Consider the following 17849-nt stretch of genomic DNA (forward strand, 5'->3'; position numbering starts at 1 on the left):
TGGAATAACACACTAGCATTTATTGAGCAGCTACCCACGTCAGGCCTTGCACTACAAGAACTTTCCATTTTCATTTCCTTCCACCCCCAGAAGGTCGGGATTCTTCACCTCCAGCACACACAGCAGCCTGGGCCAATCACGCCTCTAGGGTTCTCTAGGAACAGAAGCTCAACAGTGACAAATCATGTCTGTGGCTGAGCCCCAGAATTCGCTGGCCTGAGTTGGGTGTGAACGGATGTTAGGTGCCTCGAGTCAGCGACAGAGACCAACAGCAAGGGTAGGGATCTCAGAGTGCATTGTTAGAGCCTCGGGGTCTGGTCCAGGAGGCCAGCGTTGTTGACAATTTGTGATCTTGGAACCCTTTCCCTGCAGCAGAGGGAGCATGAGGGAGGGCGGGAGACAGTGGGAGCACCCCCTCACTGTGATGAACATAAGTCCTGTAAGGGGCTGATGGAGCAGGGACATCTCAGCGGACCCACTTTCCCTCCCCAGCCCCTGATTTGGTCAGGGCCACAGCTGCTGGCTAGCAGGGGTGGATGTTCCCCCGCCCACTTCCTGGAGGCCCCTGAATGTCCCCATGAGTAGGGCTGAGGAACAGGCCAGAGATCCAGCCCACCTGGGGGCCCTGGGCACGGACAGGGATCGGGGCCCAGGCACTTTGGTGAGGCCAGTGGAGGCCACAGTCCCACCCAGGGCCCTGCCCCGGCTACCTATGCTCACAACCCCCAGGGCAGATAGAGATCCTCACTGCCCTCTCTCCAGGAAACCCTGCCCCACCTCACCAGTACCTGGGTCCCTCCCTGGGCCTGGGTTCCTACAGGACCTGGCTTGGCCACCAGCCTGCATCTCTGATTTCCACCTGTGAGCCTGGCCTGCTCATGTCTCCCACCCTTCTTCTGCCCCCTCCCCACCTGGGTCAGCAGCCCCCTGGAGACAACAGGGCTGAGGCCTGTCCCTGACCTAAGAATTCCTCCCCTAAAACCTGCCCCTTGCACTGAACAGGCAAGACTACTGCTAAGGCAGTGATCCGGGGCTGCAGGCCTTCCCACCTTTAGCCCCAAAGAAGGGCCTGGGAAGGCAGGTCCAGACCTTGCTTTATTGAGGGAGAACTGCAGATGAGGGAACCCACCTGTACCCCTTCCTGACCGCCCCTCACCTCCAGGCCCAGGGTTTCCACCTGCTGCCTGGGAACCAGGTCCACCTGGAGGCCTAGCTGCAGCACCTCCCGGGCCATCCACACCAGCACCCGTAGCTCTTCAGCTCTGGGGCAAAGAGGGCAGCAAATCCCACGACCAAGGGGAGGGAGGGAGGCCAGTCAGGATGGAGGTGGAAGCTTCCTCACTCTGATCTGGGTCTGCCATTCTCAAAACCAGAACACCCCAAGCCCAGGGCCCTTGCTGTGCCTGGGACCTAGCCTGTCCTCTCCGATTCTCAGTGAACTGCCTGCCTCCCTCGACCCATGGACCCGTGACTCTGTGTGGGTCCCCCTGGGACACAGGCTCTGCCTTCTGCCCCCACCCATAGAGGCCTCGAGCCCCTCTGGCTTCCAGCAGGGAAAAGTGGAGGAAGGGCCAGCTCTAGGCCTCAGCCAGGGATGGCCCTGCCCCTCCATGCTCACTGAAGGCTGCCTCCACCACCCCATGAGGTTAGAAAACAAAAAGCACTAAGGGGCGGATAGGCGGGGCCAAGTGACAGGCGGGGCAGCGAGGGTCAGGGCACTGCAGCGGGAAGCAGCGGTGTGTCTGAGTTCTGTGCTGAGATGCTGGGTGACTCAGGCCCAATGAGCCCCAGGCCAAACAGATTAAGGATGGAGTCAGCAATGATGCGGGCTGTGCGCTTCTGGTACCCGCCTGAGGTCACCATAAGGATGGGCACGTGGCGGCCACGGACCATCCGGAACACAAGCTCATCCCGCTTCACAATGCCCTGTTGGGGGAAGAGGAGGGTGACTCAGGCAGGCCAGACCCCCATGGTGTCAGGAAGTCCTGCTGCAGGGCCAGCCCTGCTCCAAACTGCTGTTGTTTCAGCCCATCTCCTCCCTGACATGAGGCCGACCACCTTTCCTGCTGCCGCTGAGTCCACAGAGCAGACCCTCCCACAGTCCCCAGAGTCAGGACGTACCGCTGGGCTGATGGACAGCCCCCCAAGTCGGTCCCCCTCGAGGATGTCGGTGCCTGCATTGTACACCACCACGTCGGGCAGGTGCTCCTGGAGGGACTTCTCAATGTTCCTCCCCACCTTATCCAGGTATTCATCATCCTCTGTGCCCCACTCCAGCTCCACCTTCCGCCTGATGGCCTCTGGGAGAGAGACATGGATGGCCTCAATTTATAGAGAAGGGAAACTGAGGCTCAGGACAAGACTGTGGACACTAGACAAGACTGGAAACTGGTCTGTTGGATTCAGCACTGCTCGGTCTCATTCCACCCAAAACTAAGCTGAAAAGAGAACCAAGAGCTGCAAAAAGGGGGACTCAAAGGAGAGAAGGGGCATTGAAGCTGAGACAGTGCCCTGGGGGTGTGGAGATCTGTGTAGGCAATGTAAGATTTCACTGCCTCCTCCAGGCCTTCGCTACACATGTGGACGCCCTGCCCTGCCCTTAAGCCCAGGCTCAGCACATGTGAGCTTCTGTTCAGAAACTGGTTCCTTGGGCCATACTAGCTGCTGACTTATCCACACCAGACTCACCGCAGCTGGTGCAAAAATGTCCCCTACCTGTGGAGGTGGCAGCCCTGTCTTCAAATCTCATCTGAGAGTCTCTGCCTTTTCATTGATGAGTTTAATGCATTTTCATTTTAACAGTTATATGTGAATTTCTTTCTTTTCCTTTTGAGATGGAGTTTCGCTCTTGTTGCCCAGGCTGGAGTGCAATGGCGCGACTTGGCTCACCACAACCTCCACCTCCCAGGTTCAAGCGATTCTCCTGTCTCAGCCTCCTGAGTAGCTGGAATTACAGGCATGTGCCACCACGCCCGGCTAATTTTGTATTTTTAGTAGAGATGGGGTTTCTCCATGTTGGTCAGGTTGGTCTCAAACTCCTGACCTCAGGTAATCTGCCCGTCTCAGCCTCCCAAAGTGCTGGGATTACAGGCATGAGCCACCACGCCCGGCCTATGTGAATTTATTTCTTATTTCATATTTTCAAATTTATCCTATTCTTTTTTTTTCTTTCATCCTTTCTGGTTTTTTTGCCAGGCAGATGCATGTTTATTGGACAGGGTTATGTGATCTTGGGTGGGTCGAGTGACTTCTCCAGGTCTCGGTTTCCTCATCTGTAAAATGGAAAGGATCACCTCATAGGGATGCTATGAACCACCGCAGTGGCTTCTGCAGGGCCTAGCAGGCAGGAGACACTCAGGAGAGAGCCTCACCCACAAGGACACACTCAAGACGAGGGTAGGGGCAGCAGCTTACGCTTGGCAAAGCGGTCCCCGGGGTAGATGTGGCGGTTGTAGACATCCATGATGTACACACGCTTGTCATCCATGAAGTCTCGCTCATGCCCATTGCCCTGTGGGGAGGTCACAGTAGCCGCTCTCAGGCAGGTGCCCTAGGCAAGGCTGGGGCTCCACCACCCCGCCGCCACGCCTCAGGAAACTCATTTGCCAGGGCAGCACGGCCTGCTCTCAGGGACAGCAGGTCTCACGGCTGTTAAGGAGCAGAGCTGGGATTCAACCTTAAAACCAGGCCCCGACACCTTCTAGCATGGGCTTGAGCAAGCCCAGGCCTCTTAGGTTCCCTAACAGAGGAAGAAATTCGGCTCTGCTGCCCTCTCAAGTCTGTGGTGGGACTGGTTGGGATCAGGGATGTGAAAAGCAAACTATAAAGGACTGTCTACATGTAACCTGGCTTAGGAGTTCAGGGTCACAAGAACCCAAGGCAGCTCCCCAACTAGCACAAAGCCACAGCAGTAGCAGTGCGGGGGGTGCCTTCCGGAGCCCACCGGGTACCCCTCCTGTCTGACCAGAGGCACTGGCCTCATTAGCGGTCCTGAGGAGGGGGTAACCCTCTGCTTTGATGCTTTACTCCCTAGGTGCTGAGTTCTTAAATGGCGACCCCAGGTGCCCAAGCCAAGCCATGTGTGTGGGCATCCACCCGAGGGGCAGGTCGCCAGTGCTCAGCAGCTCTGGGCAGGGGGCAGTGCCCCAAATTATTCGTAAGCAATGGGGACCCACAGCAGAGCTCTGCACACGAGAGCAGTCCCATCAGAGTGGGCTTCAGGAAGAGCCTCATGTGGGGGCAGTTGGGAGGAGGAAGGGAGGACCCTCAGGAGCAATGAGGAGGATCTACTGTCCTGGACAGAGCAACAAAGACAGACCCTGCATTTGTAGCCCAAGAGATAGAAGACAGAAGCCGTGAGAGCCGTGGGGGCATGAGGAGGAGACTCTCCTGGCCCGGGGAGATTCTGGAACTGGGGGTGGCAGGTCCCCCAAGAGTCTAGCCCCTGCAGAGCACTCACCTGATGGGCATCAAGATCAATGATGGTAGCCCTGGAGATGCCCTCCACACGCTCAAACAGAAACTGCCAGGGAGGAGAGGGTAGATGTGAGGACCTTGGGAGGCCAGAGGACCCAGCCCTACAGCAACTCCCTGACGGGGCGGGGGGGGCCCTAATGCTTGTGGGTATCAGGCCACCCAGCAAAGATGTCACTTGCCAGGGAGAGCTGTGCAGCGCCAGCTGTGGGGCTCCACGTGTGCATGCAGGAGGTGGTCAGGGAAGTCTCCCTGGAGGAGGGAGCATGTCCTGTACCCTGAAGGGTCATAGGTCACGAGGTAAATGGGTCACTCAGGCCCTGCATTTTCCCAGATTCCCTAGGAAATGTGTAGGGGTTAAGGAGAGAATCCCCACAGCCCTGGGACTTCATTCCCCAACCTCTGCCTCATCCTACAAGGCCAAGTCCTAAATGCCCCCTCTTCCAGGAAGCCTTCATTCCCTCCTCCCCAGGAAGGTCTCCTGTGCTTCCCCCTTCTTCTAATGGCCTGCCTCCCCCATCAGTCTATGTGCCCCGTGAAAGCAGGGACACATAGGAACAGGTCAGCCTGTTCCTGATGCCCAGCACGAGGCCAGGCACAGAGTGGCAGGGGAGTTGTGGGGCCCCACAGATCAGAGGCCAGCACCAGTTCTGCCCCTGCTAGCTGCATGCCCTCACCTCTGTGGGCCCCGTCTGCCTGCGAGGATTCAGGGAGTAAGTCCTGGAGCACAGCGCGGGTTGGAGCATGCAGAAGTGCCAGCTGCTATCAGCACCATCATTCTTTCCACTCCCTACTCCCTTTGCCAGCCATGCCCTTCTTCCTACAACTTAATATGTGGCTATACAGCAGATCCTGGCCCTGTGTCGTCCCCTGGCTGTGGGAGGCTGGAATAACTCCCTTCCACCACAGGCAACCCTTCTAAGCAACATGGAAGAAGAGCAAGTGTCAGATCTGGATTCGGTTCCAGCCTGGCTGAGCAATCCAGACAAGCCCCCTCCCTGCTCCAGCATAGGCTCCTTGTCTATAATTCAGGGTGAGCACAGTTCATTTGGAGCTGTGGGGAGGATTCCAGGAGGGCTCTTGGAGGTGAGACCCCACATGCTCATAGACACACCTTGATGGCGAGTGTGATGTCCGCATAGGCACAGAAGCCCCCGCCACGGTCGCTGGAGCAGTGGTGGAAGCCACCCCCTGCAGAAGGGCAGAGAGCGGTGCTGCTCAGAGCCAGGCTCCCAGGCTCAGTCCAGGAGCTCCTCCATCCCTTCACCTCCCCCAGCATCCTCCCTGCTCAGCTCTCAGGGACCGGCACCTCGGACTCCGGGTTGGCAAACCGAGCTGAGTGCCGGGGCATGTCACCATCCCCAGGCCAGAAGGCAGCCACGTCTTCAGGGTGTCCCCAGCAAGTCCCCAGTGCCACTCACACCCCCAAGCAACAGAGAGCTCATCATTCCTGAGGCAGAAAGCTGCTTCTTGTCCCCACCAAGCTGGGCCTGCCTCCATGTGGCTCCCCAAACCAGGAAGGAGTGGTGGCATGGGGGCCACGCGGATACTGCCAGCGCCCAAAGCGGATGGTCAGAAAGGGCACCCTCTGCTGGTCATGACTGCCTACAACCACGAGGAGGGCCCTAGAGCCCGGGATCCATCACCCCTCAACCCTGAGACATAGCCTCAGAGTCCCAGGGCCCACAGAGACCCCTTCCCCTGCAGCCCCTGGGATAGCCTGAATTGCAGGGGCCCTCTGCAGTTGAGCCCAACAACTGCTCCATCAGACAGTGTGCAGCTGGCCCCATGGATACCAGGAATTTGCCTCTCCCACCACCCAGGAGGCTATTGTTGGCTCATAATGATGAGACGACAGCCACAGTGAACACCTGACTGAGCAGTGAGCTTGCTGAAGATTCCCTCCAGCCCTACAAGGGGCATTAGTATCACCATTCCCCATTTTACAGATGAGGAGAGTGAGCCACAGAGGAGCTCAGCAACTTGCCCAGGGTCACACAGCCAGGTAATGACAGAACCAGGATCAAACCCAGGGTGGAACAGGATCCAGGCTCTTAACCTCTACCAGGCAGTAACACCTGCCATGGGGAGGGCCATCCGGGCCCTCCTGGGAACCCTGCTGTAGACACGCAGGGCACAAATCACTCCCATATCTGACGTGGGATCCTTGTCTAAGGAGGTCCTCGGCTGGCTCCCCAGCCCCGCCTTTGCACACTTCCAGTGACAGGGAGCTTCCTCCCTTCCAGAGAGCCTGTGCCATCCCTGGGCAGCTCAGCATGGTCTGAAGCCTGCCTTGTGTCTTCCCTGAAGGACTCCACCTGTGTCCTGGGGCCCAGGACAGCCCACAGAGGCTTGGTCATGTTGGGTTGGGTGCAGCAGAGTACCATAACATCACCACTATGCCAGACCTAATGCTAACCAAGCCCCTAGAGAGTGGGGCTCCCCCTAACTGTGCAGTGGCCCAGGGTGGCCTCTCCCTTGCAGAGTTCACAGCCAAAGGCTGGGGGACCCTGCTTTAGGGCTCTACACAAGCCAGTAGGCATCTCTCCATGTCCATTTCCTCATCAGTGAGACAGGCCTGACAATTATGCCCAGCTCAAATAAGAGTCTGGGTGAAGGCCGGGCATGTTGGCTCATGCCTGTAATCTCAGCACTTTGGAAGGCCAAGGCAGGCGTATCACCCGAGGTCAGGAGTTCAAGACCCAGCCTGACCAACATGGAGAAATCCCATCTCTACTAAAAATACAAAATTAGCCAGGCGTGGTGGTGTATGCCTGTAATCTCAGCTACTCAGGAGGCTGAGGCAGAAGAATTGCTTGAACCTGGGAGGCAGAGGTTGCAGTGAGCTGAGATCATGCCATTGCTCTCCAATCTGGACAACAAGAGCAAAATTCCATCTCAAAAAAAAAAAAAAAAAAAGAGTCTGGTGAAAAAGAGCTTTCCAAACGTCAAGTGCTGTGCCTACAGGAGGGACAATGACAGGGACAAGGGAGACTCACGTGCAGCCCTCCCATGAGACAATCTTGTGGGAGAGTCAAGGGGGCTAGGGAGCATGGGCCCTCCAGACCCTTGAGAAGGTGGTGGTATTGACCCTGGGTGTGCCCACCCAACCCAACATGACCAAGCCTCTGTGGGCTATCTTGAGCCCCAGGACACAGGTGGAGTCCTTCAGGGAAGACACAAGGCAGGCTTCAGACCATGCTGAGCTGCCCAGGGATGGCACAGGCTCTCTGGAAGGGAGGAAGCTCCCTGCCACTGGAAGTGTGCAAACGCAGGGCTGGGGAGCCACCCGGGGACCTCTTTAGACAAGGATCCCACGTCAGATGGAGGCACTGGTCAGTCTCTCCCAGGTACTAGGAGGCTACATATCAACCTCCAGGCCACTTGACTAGGGGACACCAGAGCTTCTGAATTCACAGCTGCCACCTCCAGGATCCTCCTGCCCTCCTCCAGCCCCCTTTCAGGCCAGTTCTACCAATGGCTGGACATTTCTGAGGACATTCCCAGCACTCACCCACGTTGATGGCCCAGCCTCGCTCCACAGCCAGCTTCCCCGCCTTTGGAGACAAGCAGAGGGTGAGTGGGCACAGGCAGCCCATCTTCCACTCATTCATTCACTGATTCATGCACTCATTCCATAAACACTGCTTCTAGCCAGCTCCGGGGGAAGGATGAGCTGAGCTACAAGGTAGGGGTATAGAAGGAACTCCCTACCCCAAGCAACAGTCTAGGAAGTAAGTGCCAGGTTGGCTGGCATATGAGATGTACAGTGCATAAGCACCTTTGCAATTGTGCAAGGAAACTGGAAAACATAAAAGTACTTATCATCCATCACATATGAGCTGACAATAATTTTGACGTGGCTTTCAAAGGGAAAATAGGCAAAGTTTTGCTCATAGAAATATAGTAGACTGGGCCGGGCACAGTGGCTCACGCCTGTAATCCCAGCACTTTGGCAGGCCGAGGCAGGTGAATCACTTGAGGTCAGGAGTTCAAGACCAGCCTGGCCAACATGGTGAAACCCTGTCTCCACTAAAAATACAAAAATTAGCCAGGCAGGTTGGTGTGTGCCTGTAATCCCAGCTACTTGGGAGGCTGAAGCAGGAGAATCACTTGAACCCGGGAGGCAAAGGTTGCAGTGAGCCAAGATGACACCACTGTACTCCAGCCTGGGGGACAGAGCAGGACTCTGTCTCAAAAAAACAAACAAGCAAAAGAAGAAATAGAGTAGACTGAATACTGAAATATTCTAGGAAATCATAGTTTTGGGGATGGGCAGTAATATTCTACTAAGCTAAAAAAAGTACAAATTTACAAAGATAACAGAACAGTAGGGGATCAGTAGGTAGTGATCCAGGGCTGGGTTAGATCCTCATACATTTGCATGTAAAACATTCCTCTATCTGCAAATAACTAGGCAGTCTGTGGCACATTTTTTTAAAAAAAACACACACACAATGTGAAACCTAATTTTGCTGCAGGGATTTTTTGTTGCCACACCCACGGTGGGGGAGAGGTGGAGCCTTATTCATCACTGAAGTCATGGAGGATCAGTTCTCCATCTTAATTTTGGGTGCATTAGGGCTGGGCGTGGTGGCTCAAAGCCTGTAATCCCAGTGGATCATTTGAGGTCAGGAGTTCGAGACCAGCCTGGCCAACATGGTGAAACCCTATCTCTACTAAAAATACAAAAATTAGCTGGGCATAGTGGTGCACACCTGTAGTCCCAGCTACTCAGGAGCCTGAGGCAAGAGAATCGCTTGAACCTAGGAGGCAGGGGTTGCAGTGAGCCGAGATCACGCCACTGCACTCCAGCCTGGGCAACAGAGCGAGACTCTACTCAAAAAAAAAAAAAAAAATTGGCAGGGGGAGGGGGGTGTGCATTAGAGCCATAGTGCTAGGGTATCCGCTTTGGTGGGTGGAGAGATATATTATATACTAGCAATTACGGTAACCAATAGGAGGTCATAGGAGAAGGAACGATGAGAATGCTAATGTCCCAAGATGTGGAAAAAAGGCTTTTGGAGAAAGGGTCATTGTTGCCGAGCCTTGAGGAATATTTAGGATTCTGTTCAACTACTAAGTGGGAGGAGGGCATTCCAGGGCAAAGGAAGTGAGAAGGACCATGCGGTATGGGAGCCCCCAGCCCGGCCGCGCCCCCCCACCCCACCTACCATTATGGTTCCTCCTGTCTGGGTCCGAAGGGGCCTCAGCACCTTCCTCTGCACAAGGAAGTTGGGGAGGAAGATAACAGGGGGGATTTCTGTGATGGTAGCAACAGCAAAGGACCACTGCGGAAAAAGACAGGGGCTGTTGGCCTCCGCTGCCCCACCCCGGGGCAACCCGTGAGAAATCAGATCCCCAGGAAATGCCTTGAGGACAGTTTCCAGGTACCCTTGGATGAACTCCCTGGTCAAGCACACTTCCTTTGGTAGAAATGAGAGCCAGAGCCACAACCCTACCAGGCTCCTGACAAGCTCTGGGCTCAGTAAAGAGCAGTTTGCACAATGCGTTTCTTAAAGCTAGTGGGCCAGGGTTCCTCAGCGTTCTGAGGCCCTTGGCTGCCCTCTTGTGCCCAGAACAGGAGCTGCAGAGGGCTCCAAGTCAGCAGCGCAGGCTGCTGCTTTGGGATAACAAATTGGTCTAGACCATCCACTGTACAGAAGGGGACACTGAGGCCCAGGCAGTGAGAATCTTCCCAAGGCCACACAATGAGTCACTGACAGAGCTGGGACGGGAGCCCTGGCCTCTTGCTCCCTCACACTGCATTGCCTCTTTGTCCATTGGGAATCAGACCTTCCTGGCAAAAGGGATGCACTACCCTCATCTCCAGCTGCTGGGGCTGGGGGGTCTAGGGTACCTGAAAGGTATCAGCACTAAGATCAGGACAGAGTGTGCCCTGTGACCTCCAAGTCCACCAGGTAAACATCCATAGCACTGGCTGCCCAGCTGCACCCAAACCCCAAGCCATCTCCTGGCTGAAAATGCATCCCTGCTCCCCACCCACGCGAGGCAGAGCCACTCACTTTGTAAATATTTACTAAGTGTCTGCTAGGTGCCCCAGGCGGGCACTGGCGGGCCCATTCTCATGCCAGGACACTTGCAGGCACTTATTTGCAGTGTGATGAGTGTGGTGATGAGGAGGAGAACTGGGTGGGGGTTATTAGAGAGGCTTTCTGGAGGCGGTGGCATCTGTGGGAGGTGAAGAGCGAATAGGAGTTATCCAAGTGCGGAGGTCAAGGGAAAAAGGTAACTGGGCAGAGAAGTGAGTCCATGATCCAGAGAAGGTGAGTGCAGCTGGAACAGGGCAGGCTGAGCTTATCACACAGGGCCTGGTCTGCTAGCACAGGCTCACACATTGTCGTCAGAGCAGTAGGGAGCCATAGATGGTGCTGTCTCAAGCTGCTCTAGCTGCAGCAAGGAGAACCAATTAGGGGAACAAGGATAGAGAAGCAGCAGCCCCAGGAAGGAAGTGTGAGATAAGAAGGGTCTAGGGTGGTAACAGGGGCAGGTGTTAGCCGGCAGCATGTGGGGACAAGGGGTGGAGGGCTCAGGTGTCGAGTCTGGGGCCTGTGAGGGTAATGGCACTCAGAGGTGAACCTGAAGCAGGGTAGAGATGGCACTAGGTTCTGCTCTCCATGGGCCAAGTCAGCCCCTGGGGCAGCCAGGTGAGACAGCTGAGGTTTAAGTGAGGCTGGAGCTCAGAACAGGGGTGGGAGAGTGGGAGGTGAAGGGCTGGATTGGGACTGCAGGATTCCCACGCTGAAGGGCAAGGCCCAGACAGAGAACCCCCGGGGACAATCAAGGGCTTCCCTGGGACAGGGTGAGGCGTGGAAAGACCTGAGGCGCAGTGCTCAGGAGGCCAGGTGGAGAGAGGGTGGCTGGGAGGAGCGGGTGGAGGGAGGCACCAAAGCTGCGGAGACATTCCATGAGAGGAAAGTGGGAAGTGTGGCCATTGCGTTCACCAACCAGGAGGAGGAGTTTTAGGATGAGAGAAACATGAGCATGTTCAATGACGGAGAGCAGGCAGCAGGGAGGGAGAGGATGGCTAGGGATGGTGTGATGGCAGAGTGGGGACAAACCTCAGAGGGCCAGGAGGTGCTGTAGCCAGGCTGCTTGGGGCCGGACAAGAGGCAGGACACACCCTAGGTCAGGCCCCAGGAGGGGCCTCATGGCTTAGGCCCTGGCCACCAGGGGAGGCCTCCTGTCATGGTCCTAGGGGTGCCAGGCACCAGGCTGCTGGGGAATGCCCGTGGCCACCGGCCTAGGCCTGTAAGGGCAGCTGAAGGCAGGGGAAGCTGGCATCACTCCCTTACTCTGGTAGAGAAGCCAGTGAGCAGGGTCCCACGCATGGTCGGGAAGGAGAGGTGCCCATGGGGCACCACTTCCACAAGCCCAGGCCCTCTGGCTGTAACATGGAGGCATCGCAGGGCCTGGGAAGGGGTGAGAGTGTAAGAGCTGGGACCAGCACAGCTGGACAGTTGCAGGACACACCCATGAGTGTGTGTATGTGTGTGCATGTGTGTTGTGTATACGTGTGTGCACAGGTATGTCCGTGTGTGTGTGCATGCATGTGTGATGCGGGACAGACCCAGAGAAGGAAGGTCCCTGCCCAAGGTCATCAGCTCCTCTTGTTCACCACACTCATCCCACTGCCCAGCACAGGTCCCACGTGTGGCCGACATGGAATCACGGTTTTCCATGAATGAATGAGCAAACAAACGAGCTGCTGAAGGAGCACATGGAGTCACAGCCTCCCTCCCTCCCTGGGAAGCCAGCAGCGGACAGAGACTGGAAGACAATGCAGCCGAGAGCCCAGCATGGACACCAACCACGAGAAAGGCATTCTCTCATGTGCTCCACAGTCACGGGTCTCGCACAGCACTCCTCGAGAAGGCTTCCACCGGCAAGTCGCTTGGGAAGCACCCACTGGCAAGTCGTTTGGGAAGCACCAGCTTATGCCACCTGCCTCCTGGATATTCGCAGCGCACCCTAGCATGCTAAAGGCTCTGAGAAGTTCTGCGGCAAATAATCCATTCTAACTTTGCTCCCCCGAGATGTCAGGAAGTCTGCCTGCCCTCTTTGCTTTTTAAGTCACACACACTAACCTTCTGCAAAACTGCAGTGGTATGGGACACACTTGAGAACCTCAAAGAGGTTCCTTGGTATCCTCCACAGACTGGGCCTGACCTGGTCCAGGGGCCAGGTGCAGCCACCCAGGAGCATGCGTGGGACTTGGCCAGCGGGACCAGCCCCCACAGGAGAAAGCATGTGTGTTTGCTGTGCCAACGTTCCTGGGAGATGAGCCCCTCGGCGGAGCAGCAGGCTTCGGGCAGTGAAGAGGAGGCTGGCACTTGGGCCTTCTCCTGGTGCAGCAGTGGTTTCTGCACAAGGCAGTGATGTGGTTACCAACACCCTAGACCTGAGCACCATCCAATCCACTGGCTGCCAACCACAGGTGGCTACTTACGAATGATTGTAAATTCATCGAAATTTTTAAAATTCAAGTTTTGTTCCTCAGTTACACTCTCCATATTTCAAAAGCCATGTGTGGCCAGTGGCGACTGGACTGCACAGAGCAGGTCTGAGCATTTCTATCATTGCAGAAGGTTCCACAGGGCAGCACTGCTCTAGGAAAAACCACCCATCAGTGGCCAAGGTGAGAAATAAACAGAGCGGATGGGGTGGACTAGTGGCGGGGCCCTGGGTGAGGGGAGGAGAGGGAAGAGGGCCTGGGCTAGAGCAGGCTCTGTATGGTCAGAGGAGGTGGCAGGTAGGAGGAGCTCAGGGCACCACCAGGTGACATCTGGAGATTCACTTTCTGACCAACACTTCCAGGAATAGCCCTGGAGGGAGCTGTGGATGGGGCGGGTGGGGGGTGCAGCGCTGCTGACAGATACCTTATCTGGGACGTGCAGCAGGCTGCGGTGGGACTGCCCAGATCTGCCAGCAGGTCGGGCTCCCTGATAGTCTCGCCCTGGGCAAGGGCACTGTGGGTGAGGCTAGGACTGGTGTGGACAGGCCCAGAAGTTCCCCAGAGTCAAACCAGTCCAAGTCTGGGTTCTGCCACTGGGTATGTGAATTTAGACTTCACTTCTCTGTGCCTCTGTCTCATCTATAAAATAAGGCTTTGGATGAGGACTTAGAGGTGGAAACCAGTCAGAGAGGCCTATCCTCGCCATTTAATCTAAAATGCCCCCACCCAGCCAGGCTTGGTGGCTTACGCCTGTAATCCCAGCACTTTGGGAGGCTGAGGCAGGTGGATCAATTGAGGTCCAGAGTTCGTGACCAGCCTGGCCAACATGGTGAAATCTGGACTCCATTAAAAACACAAAAATTAGCCAGGCATGGTGGTGGTTTCCTGTATTCCCAACTACTCAGGAGGCTCAGGCAGGAGAATCGCTTGAACTGGGGGGCGGAGGTTGTGAGACGAGATCGCGCCACTGCACTCCAGCCTGGGTGACAGAGTGAAACTCTGTCTCCATAACATAACATAACATAACATAACATAACATAACATAACATAACATAAATAACATAACATACCCCCACCCAGGGACCCCTGGAGCCCACACCTTGGCTTCGTCTTCCCAGATAGCACTTTTCTCCCTGAGGCTACAGACTGTCCTGATTAGTATCTATCTCCCTCAAAAGGATGCCAGCTCCAGGAGGACAGCATGTGTCTGCTTACTGCTGTGCAGACAGTGCTGAGGCCACGCCTGGCACACAGTAGGTGCTGGCCATGCATGCCATTGATTCCCTTTTCTGGCTGGTGCACCAGAGCCCTTCTCCTGATGGAGGCCACCTCACCTGCACCATCCCGGGAGAGCCATGACTGACAAGGGCCTGTAACAGCCAGGCCACATGCTTCTGGGCAGGGCAACCCTGTGGTGACAGTCACACCCCAGAGCTCTCCGTGGAATCAAGCTGAGGCCACATCTCCAAACCCACATCTGTACCTAGCTGCTCACTCTGCCCGCTCCACACTGCCTATGCCTCTTGCAGATTTCTTTTTTTTTTTTTTTTTTTTTTTTGAGACGGAGTCTCGCTCTGTCGCCCAGGCTGAAGTGCAGTGGCCGGATCTCAGCTCACTGCAAGCTCCGCCTCCCAGGTTCACGCCATTCTCCTGCCTCAGCCTCCCGAGTAGCTGGGACTACAGGCGCCCGCCGCCTCGCCCGGCTAGTTTTTTGTATTTTTTTAGTAGAGACGGGGTTTCACCGTGTTAGCCAGGATGGTCTCGATCTCCTGACCTCGTGATCCGCCCGTCTCGGCCTCCCAAAGTGCTGGGATTACAGGCTTGAGCCACCGCGCCCGGCCAGCCTCTTGCAGATTTCATCTGAAATCGCCTGCACCATCTCAGACTCTGTTTCCAGGGATGTGGTTCTCAGACCAGCAGCATCATAGCACTTGAGAATGTGTTAGAAATGCAGATTCCCAGTCTCTACCCAAGACAACCTGGATCAAAAACTCTGGGAGGGCTCCAGCCGTCTTCTGGAACAAGCCCTCCAGGTGTTTCGGATACTTGCTTGGGTCTGAGAGCCACCATCCTAGGGAATCCGACCTAAGGCAGTGCTGGGTGAATGAGCACACTATGTGAGCATGGGAGGTCTGCCCCAGACTGATGCCACCACCCGCCAAAGGGCATGGCCTGCATGTGGCCAGCTATCAGGGCCCCCATAACACGTCAGCCTCTGAGGGACCCCACAGAGAGCAGGACATGACTGGGGCTGGCCACACCTCTGGTACCTACTGCCCCATCCACTCAGCTCCACAAGCCTCCACCTTCCAGACATGTGGTTTCCTCAGGCGGACCCCCTACCCTCAGAGGTTCAAATCAAGAACCGCTCTCAGAGAAGAGCTAGGCTGCAACCCTTCTAGGGCCCCCACTGTTTGCTTTAGGTGGGTCCTTTCTACCAGTAGAAGGGGAGCAAAAGCAGAGAAGGGGAAAACACGATCTCCCAGTTGACGCACAAAAAGCCTTTGACAAAATTCAACAGCCTTTTGTGATAAAATCACTCAACAAACTAGGAACAGAAGGAAACTCCCTCAACAGGAAAAAAGGCATTAAAAAATTTAACCCCGCAGCTGACATTATATTCAACCGTAAAAGATGGAAAGCCCTCTGTCTAAGATCAGGAATAAGACAAGGATGCCTGCTCCATTACTGCTATTTAACATAGCACTGGAAGTTCCGATCAGAGAATTAGGCAAGAAAAAGTAATAAAAGTCATTCAAATTGGAAAGGAAGCTACCTCTCTTCACAGACAGTATGATGTTACATATAGAAGATCCTAAAGAATACACACACACACACACACACACAACTATTAAAGCTGAGAAACAGGCCAGGCACAGTGGCTCATGCCTGTAATACCAGCACTTTGGGAGGTGGGAGGCTGAGGTGGGCGGATCATGAGGTCAAGAGATCAAGACCATCCTGGCCAACATGGTGAAACCCTGTCTCTACTAAAAATACAAAAATTAGCTGGGCGTGGTGGCGTGCACCTGCAGTCCCAGCTACTCGGGAGGCTGAGGCAGGAGAATCGCTTGAACTGGGAAGGCGGAGGTTGCAGTGAGCCGAGATCATGCCACTGCACTCCAGCCTGGTAACACAGTGAGACTCCATCTAAAAAAAAAAGCTAAGAAACAAATTCAGCAAAGTTGTAGAATACAAGATCAACACACAAAAATCAGTTGTATAGCCTAGCAATGAACAATCTTAAAAGGAAATTGAAACAATTTCATTTATAATAACATCAAAAAGAATAAAATGCATGGGAATAGATTTAACCAAGAGGTGCAAGATTTGTCCATTGAAAGCTACAAAACATTGCTGAAAAAAATTAAAGACATACATAAATGGAAAGACATCCCATGTTCACGGATTGAAAGACTGATTACTGTCAAGATGGCAAAACTCCCCAAAGCAATTTACTCAATGCAATTCCTATCAAAACCCCAATGGCCTTTTTTGCAAAAAATGGAAGTTGATGCTATAATTCACATGGAATCTCAAGGGACCTCAAATAGCCAAAACCATCTTGAAAAAGAACAAGGTTGGCCAGGCACAGTGGCTCACGCCTGTAATCCCAGCACTTTGGGAGGCAGAGGCAGAGGTGGACAGATCACGAGGTTAGGAGTTCGAGACCAGCCTGACCAACATGGTGAAACCTCATCTCTACTAAAAATAGAAAAATTAGCTGGGCGTGGTGCCGGGTGCCTGTAATCCCACTACTCAGGAGGCTGAGGCAGGAGAATCACTTGAAACCAGAAGGTGGAGGTTGCAGTGAGCCGAGATTGCACCACTGCACTCCAGCATAGGTGACAAAGTGAGACTCCATCAAGAAAGAAAGAAAGAAAAGAAAAGAAAAGAAAAGAAAGAAAGAAAGAAAGAAAGAAAGAAAGAAAGAAAGAAAGAAAGAAAGAAAGAAAGAAAGAAAGAAAAGAAAAGGGAGAGAGAAAGAAAAGAACAAAGTTGGAGGCCTCACAATTACAAATTTCAAAATTTGCTCCAAAGCCACAATAACCACAGTAAGCCACAGTAAGAATACCAAAATAGTGTGGTATTGAACAGACATATAGATCAAATGAATAGAATTGGCTGGGCACAGTGGCTCACACATGCCTGTAATCCCAGTACTCTGAGAGGCTGAGGTGAGCAGATCACTTGAGGTCAGGAATTCAGGACTAGCCTAGCCAACATGGTGAAACTCCATCTCTACCAAGAAACACAAAATTAGCCAGGCATGGTGGCACACGCCTGTAGTCCCAGCTACCTGGGAGGCTGAGATGGGAGAATCGCTTGAATCCAGGAGATGGAGGTTGCAGTGAGCCGAGGTGGAGCCACTGCACTCCAGCCTGGGCTGTCGAGAGAGTGCAACCCTTTCTTAAACAAACAAACCAAAAAAATGAATAGAATTGAGAGTCGTCCAGAAATAAATCCATACATCTATGGCCAGTTGACTTTCTACAAAGGTACCAAGACCATTCAATGGGGGAAAAGCAGCCTAACAAATGGTGCTGGGAGAACTACATATCTGAGTACAAAACAATGAAGTTGGACTCGCCTCACACATACACAAAAATTAACTCAAAATTTATCAAGGCCTAAATATAAGTGAAAACTATAAAACTCTTAGCAGAAAACACATGGGGTAAACCTTCATGACCTTGGGTTTGGCAATGGATTCTTAGATATGACACCAAAAGAAAAGGAATAAAAGAAAAAAAAAAAGATAAATTGGACTTCAGCAAAATTAAAATTTTTTGTGCATCAAATGACATTATCAAAAAAAGACAACCCACAGAATGGGAGGAGTTATTTACAAATTATATAATATCCAGAATATATAAAGAACCCTACAACTCAACGAAAA

General features: G+C 54.0%; 1 protein-coding gene across 5 annotated transcripts in view; it reads right to left on the reverse strand.

Moving 5' to 3' along the window:
• The window catches only part of HDAC11 (histone deacetylase 11), a 27746-nt gene continuing 9897 nt past the window's right edge, over positions 1-17849 (reverse strand). For 3 of the 5 annotated variants that reach the window (XM_009200173.4, XM_003894062.5, XM_009200175.4), the window contains exons 4-10: positions 9648-9764; positions 7988-8030; positions 5588-5664; positions 4460-4522; positions 3415-3511; positions 2122-2300; positions 1-1926 (exon numbers count right to left, since the gene is read on the reverse strand). In XM_009200173.4, the coding sequence (XP_009198437.2) occupies positions 1711-1926; positions 2122-2300; positions 3415-3511; positions 4460-4522; positions 5588-5664; positions 7988-8030; positions 9648-9764 (792 nt within the window). In that variant the 3' untranslated portion in view covers positions 1-1710. The remainder of the gene's footprint in view (positions 1927-2121; positions 2301-3414; positions 3512-4459; positions 4523-5587; positions 5665-7987; positions 8031-9647; positions 9765-17849) is intronic. The other 2 variants (XM_009200174.4, XM_021934165.2) reach the window with 2 other exon arrangements.

This window comes from Papio anubis, chromosome 2, assembly GCF_008728515.1.
Source record: "Papio anubis isolate 15944 chromosome 2, Panubis1.0, whole genome shotgun sequence".
In the NCBI taxonomy this organism is placed as follows: Eukaryota; Metazoa; Chordata; class Mammalia; order Primates; family Cercopithecidae; genus Papio; species Papio anubis.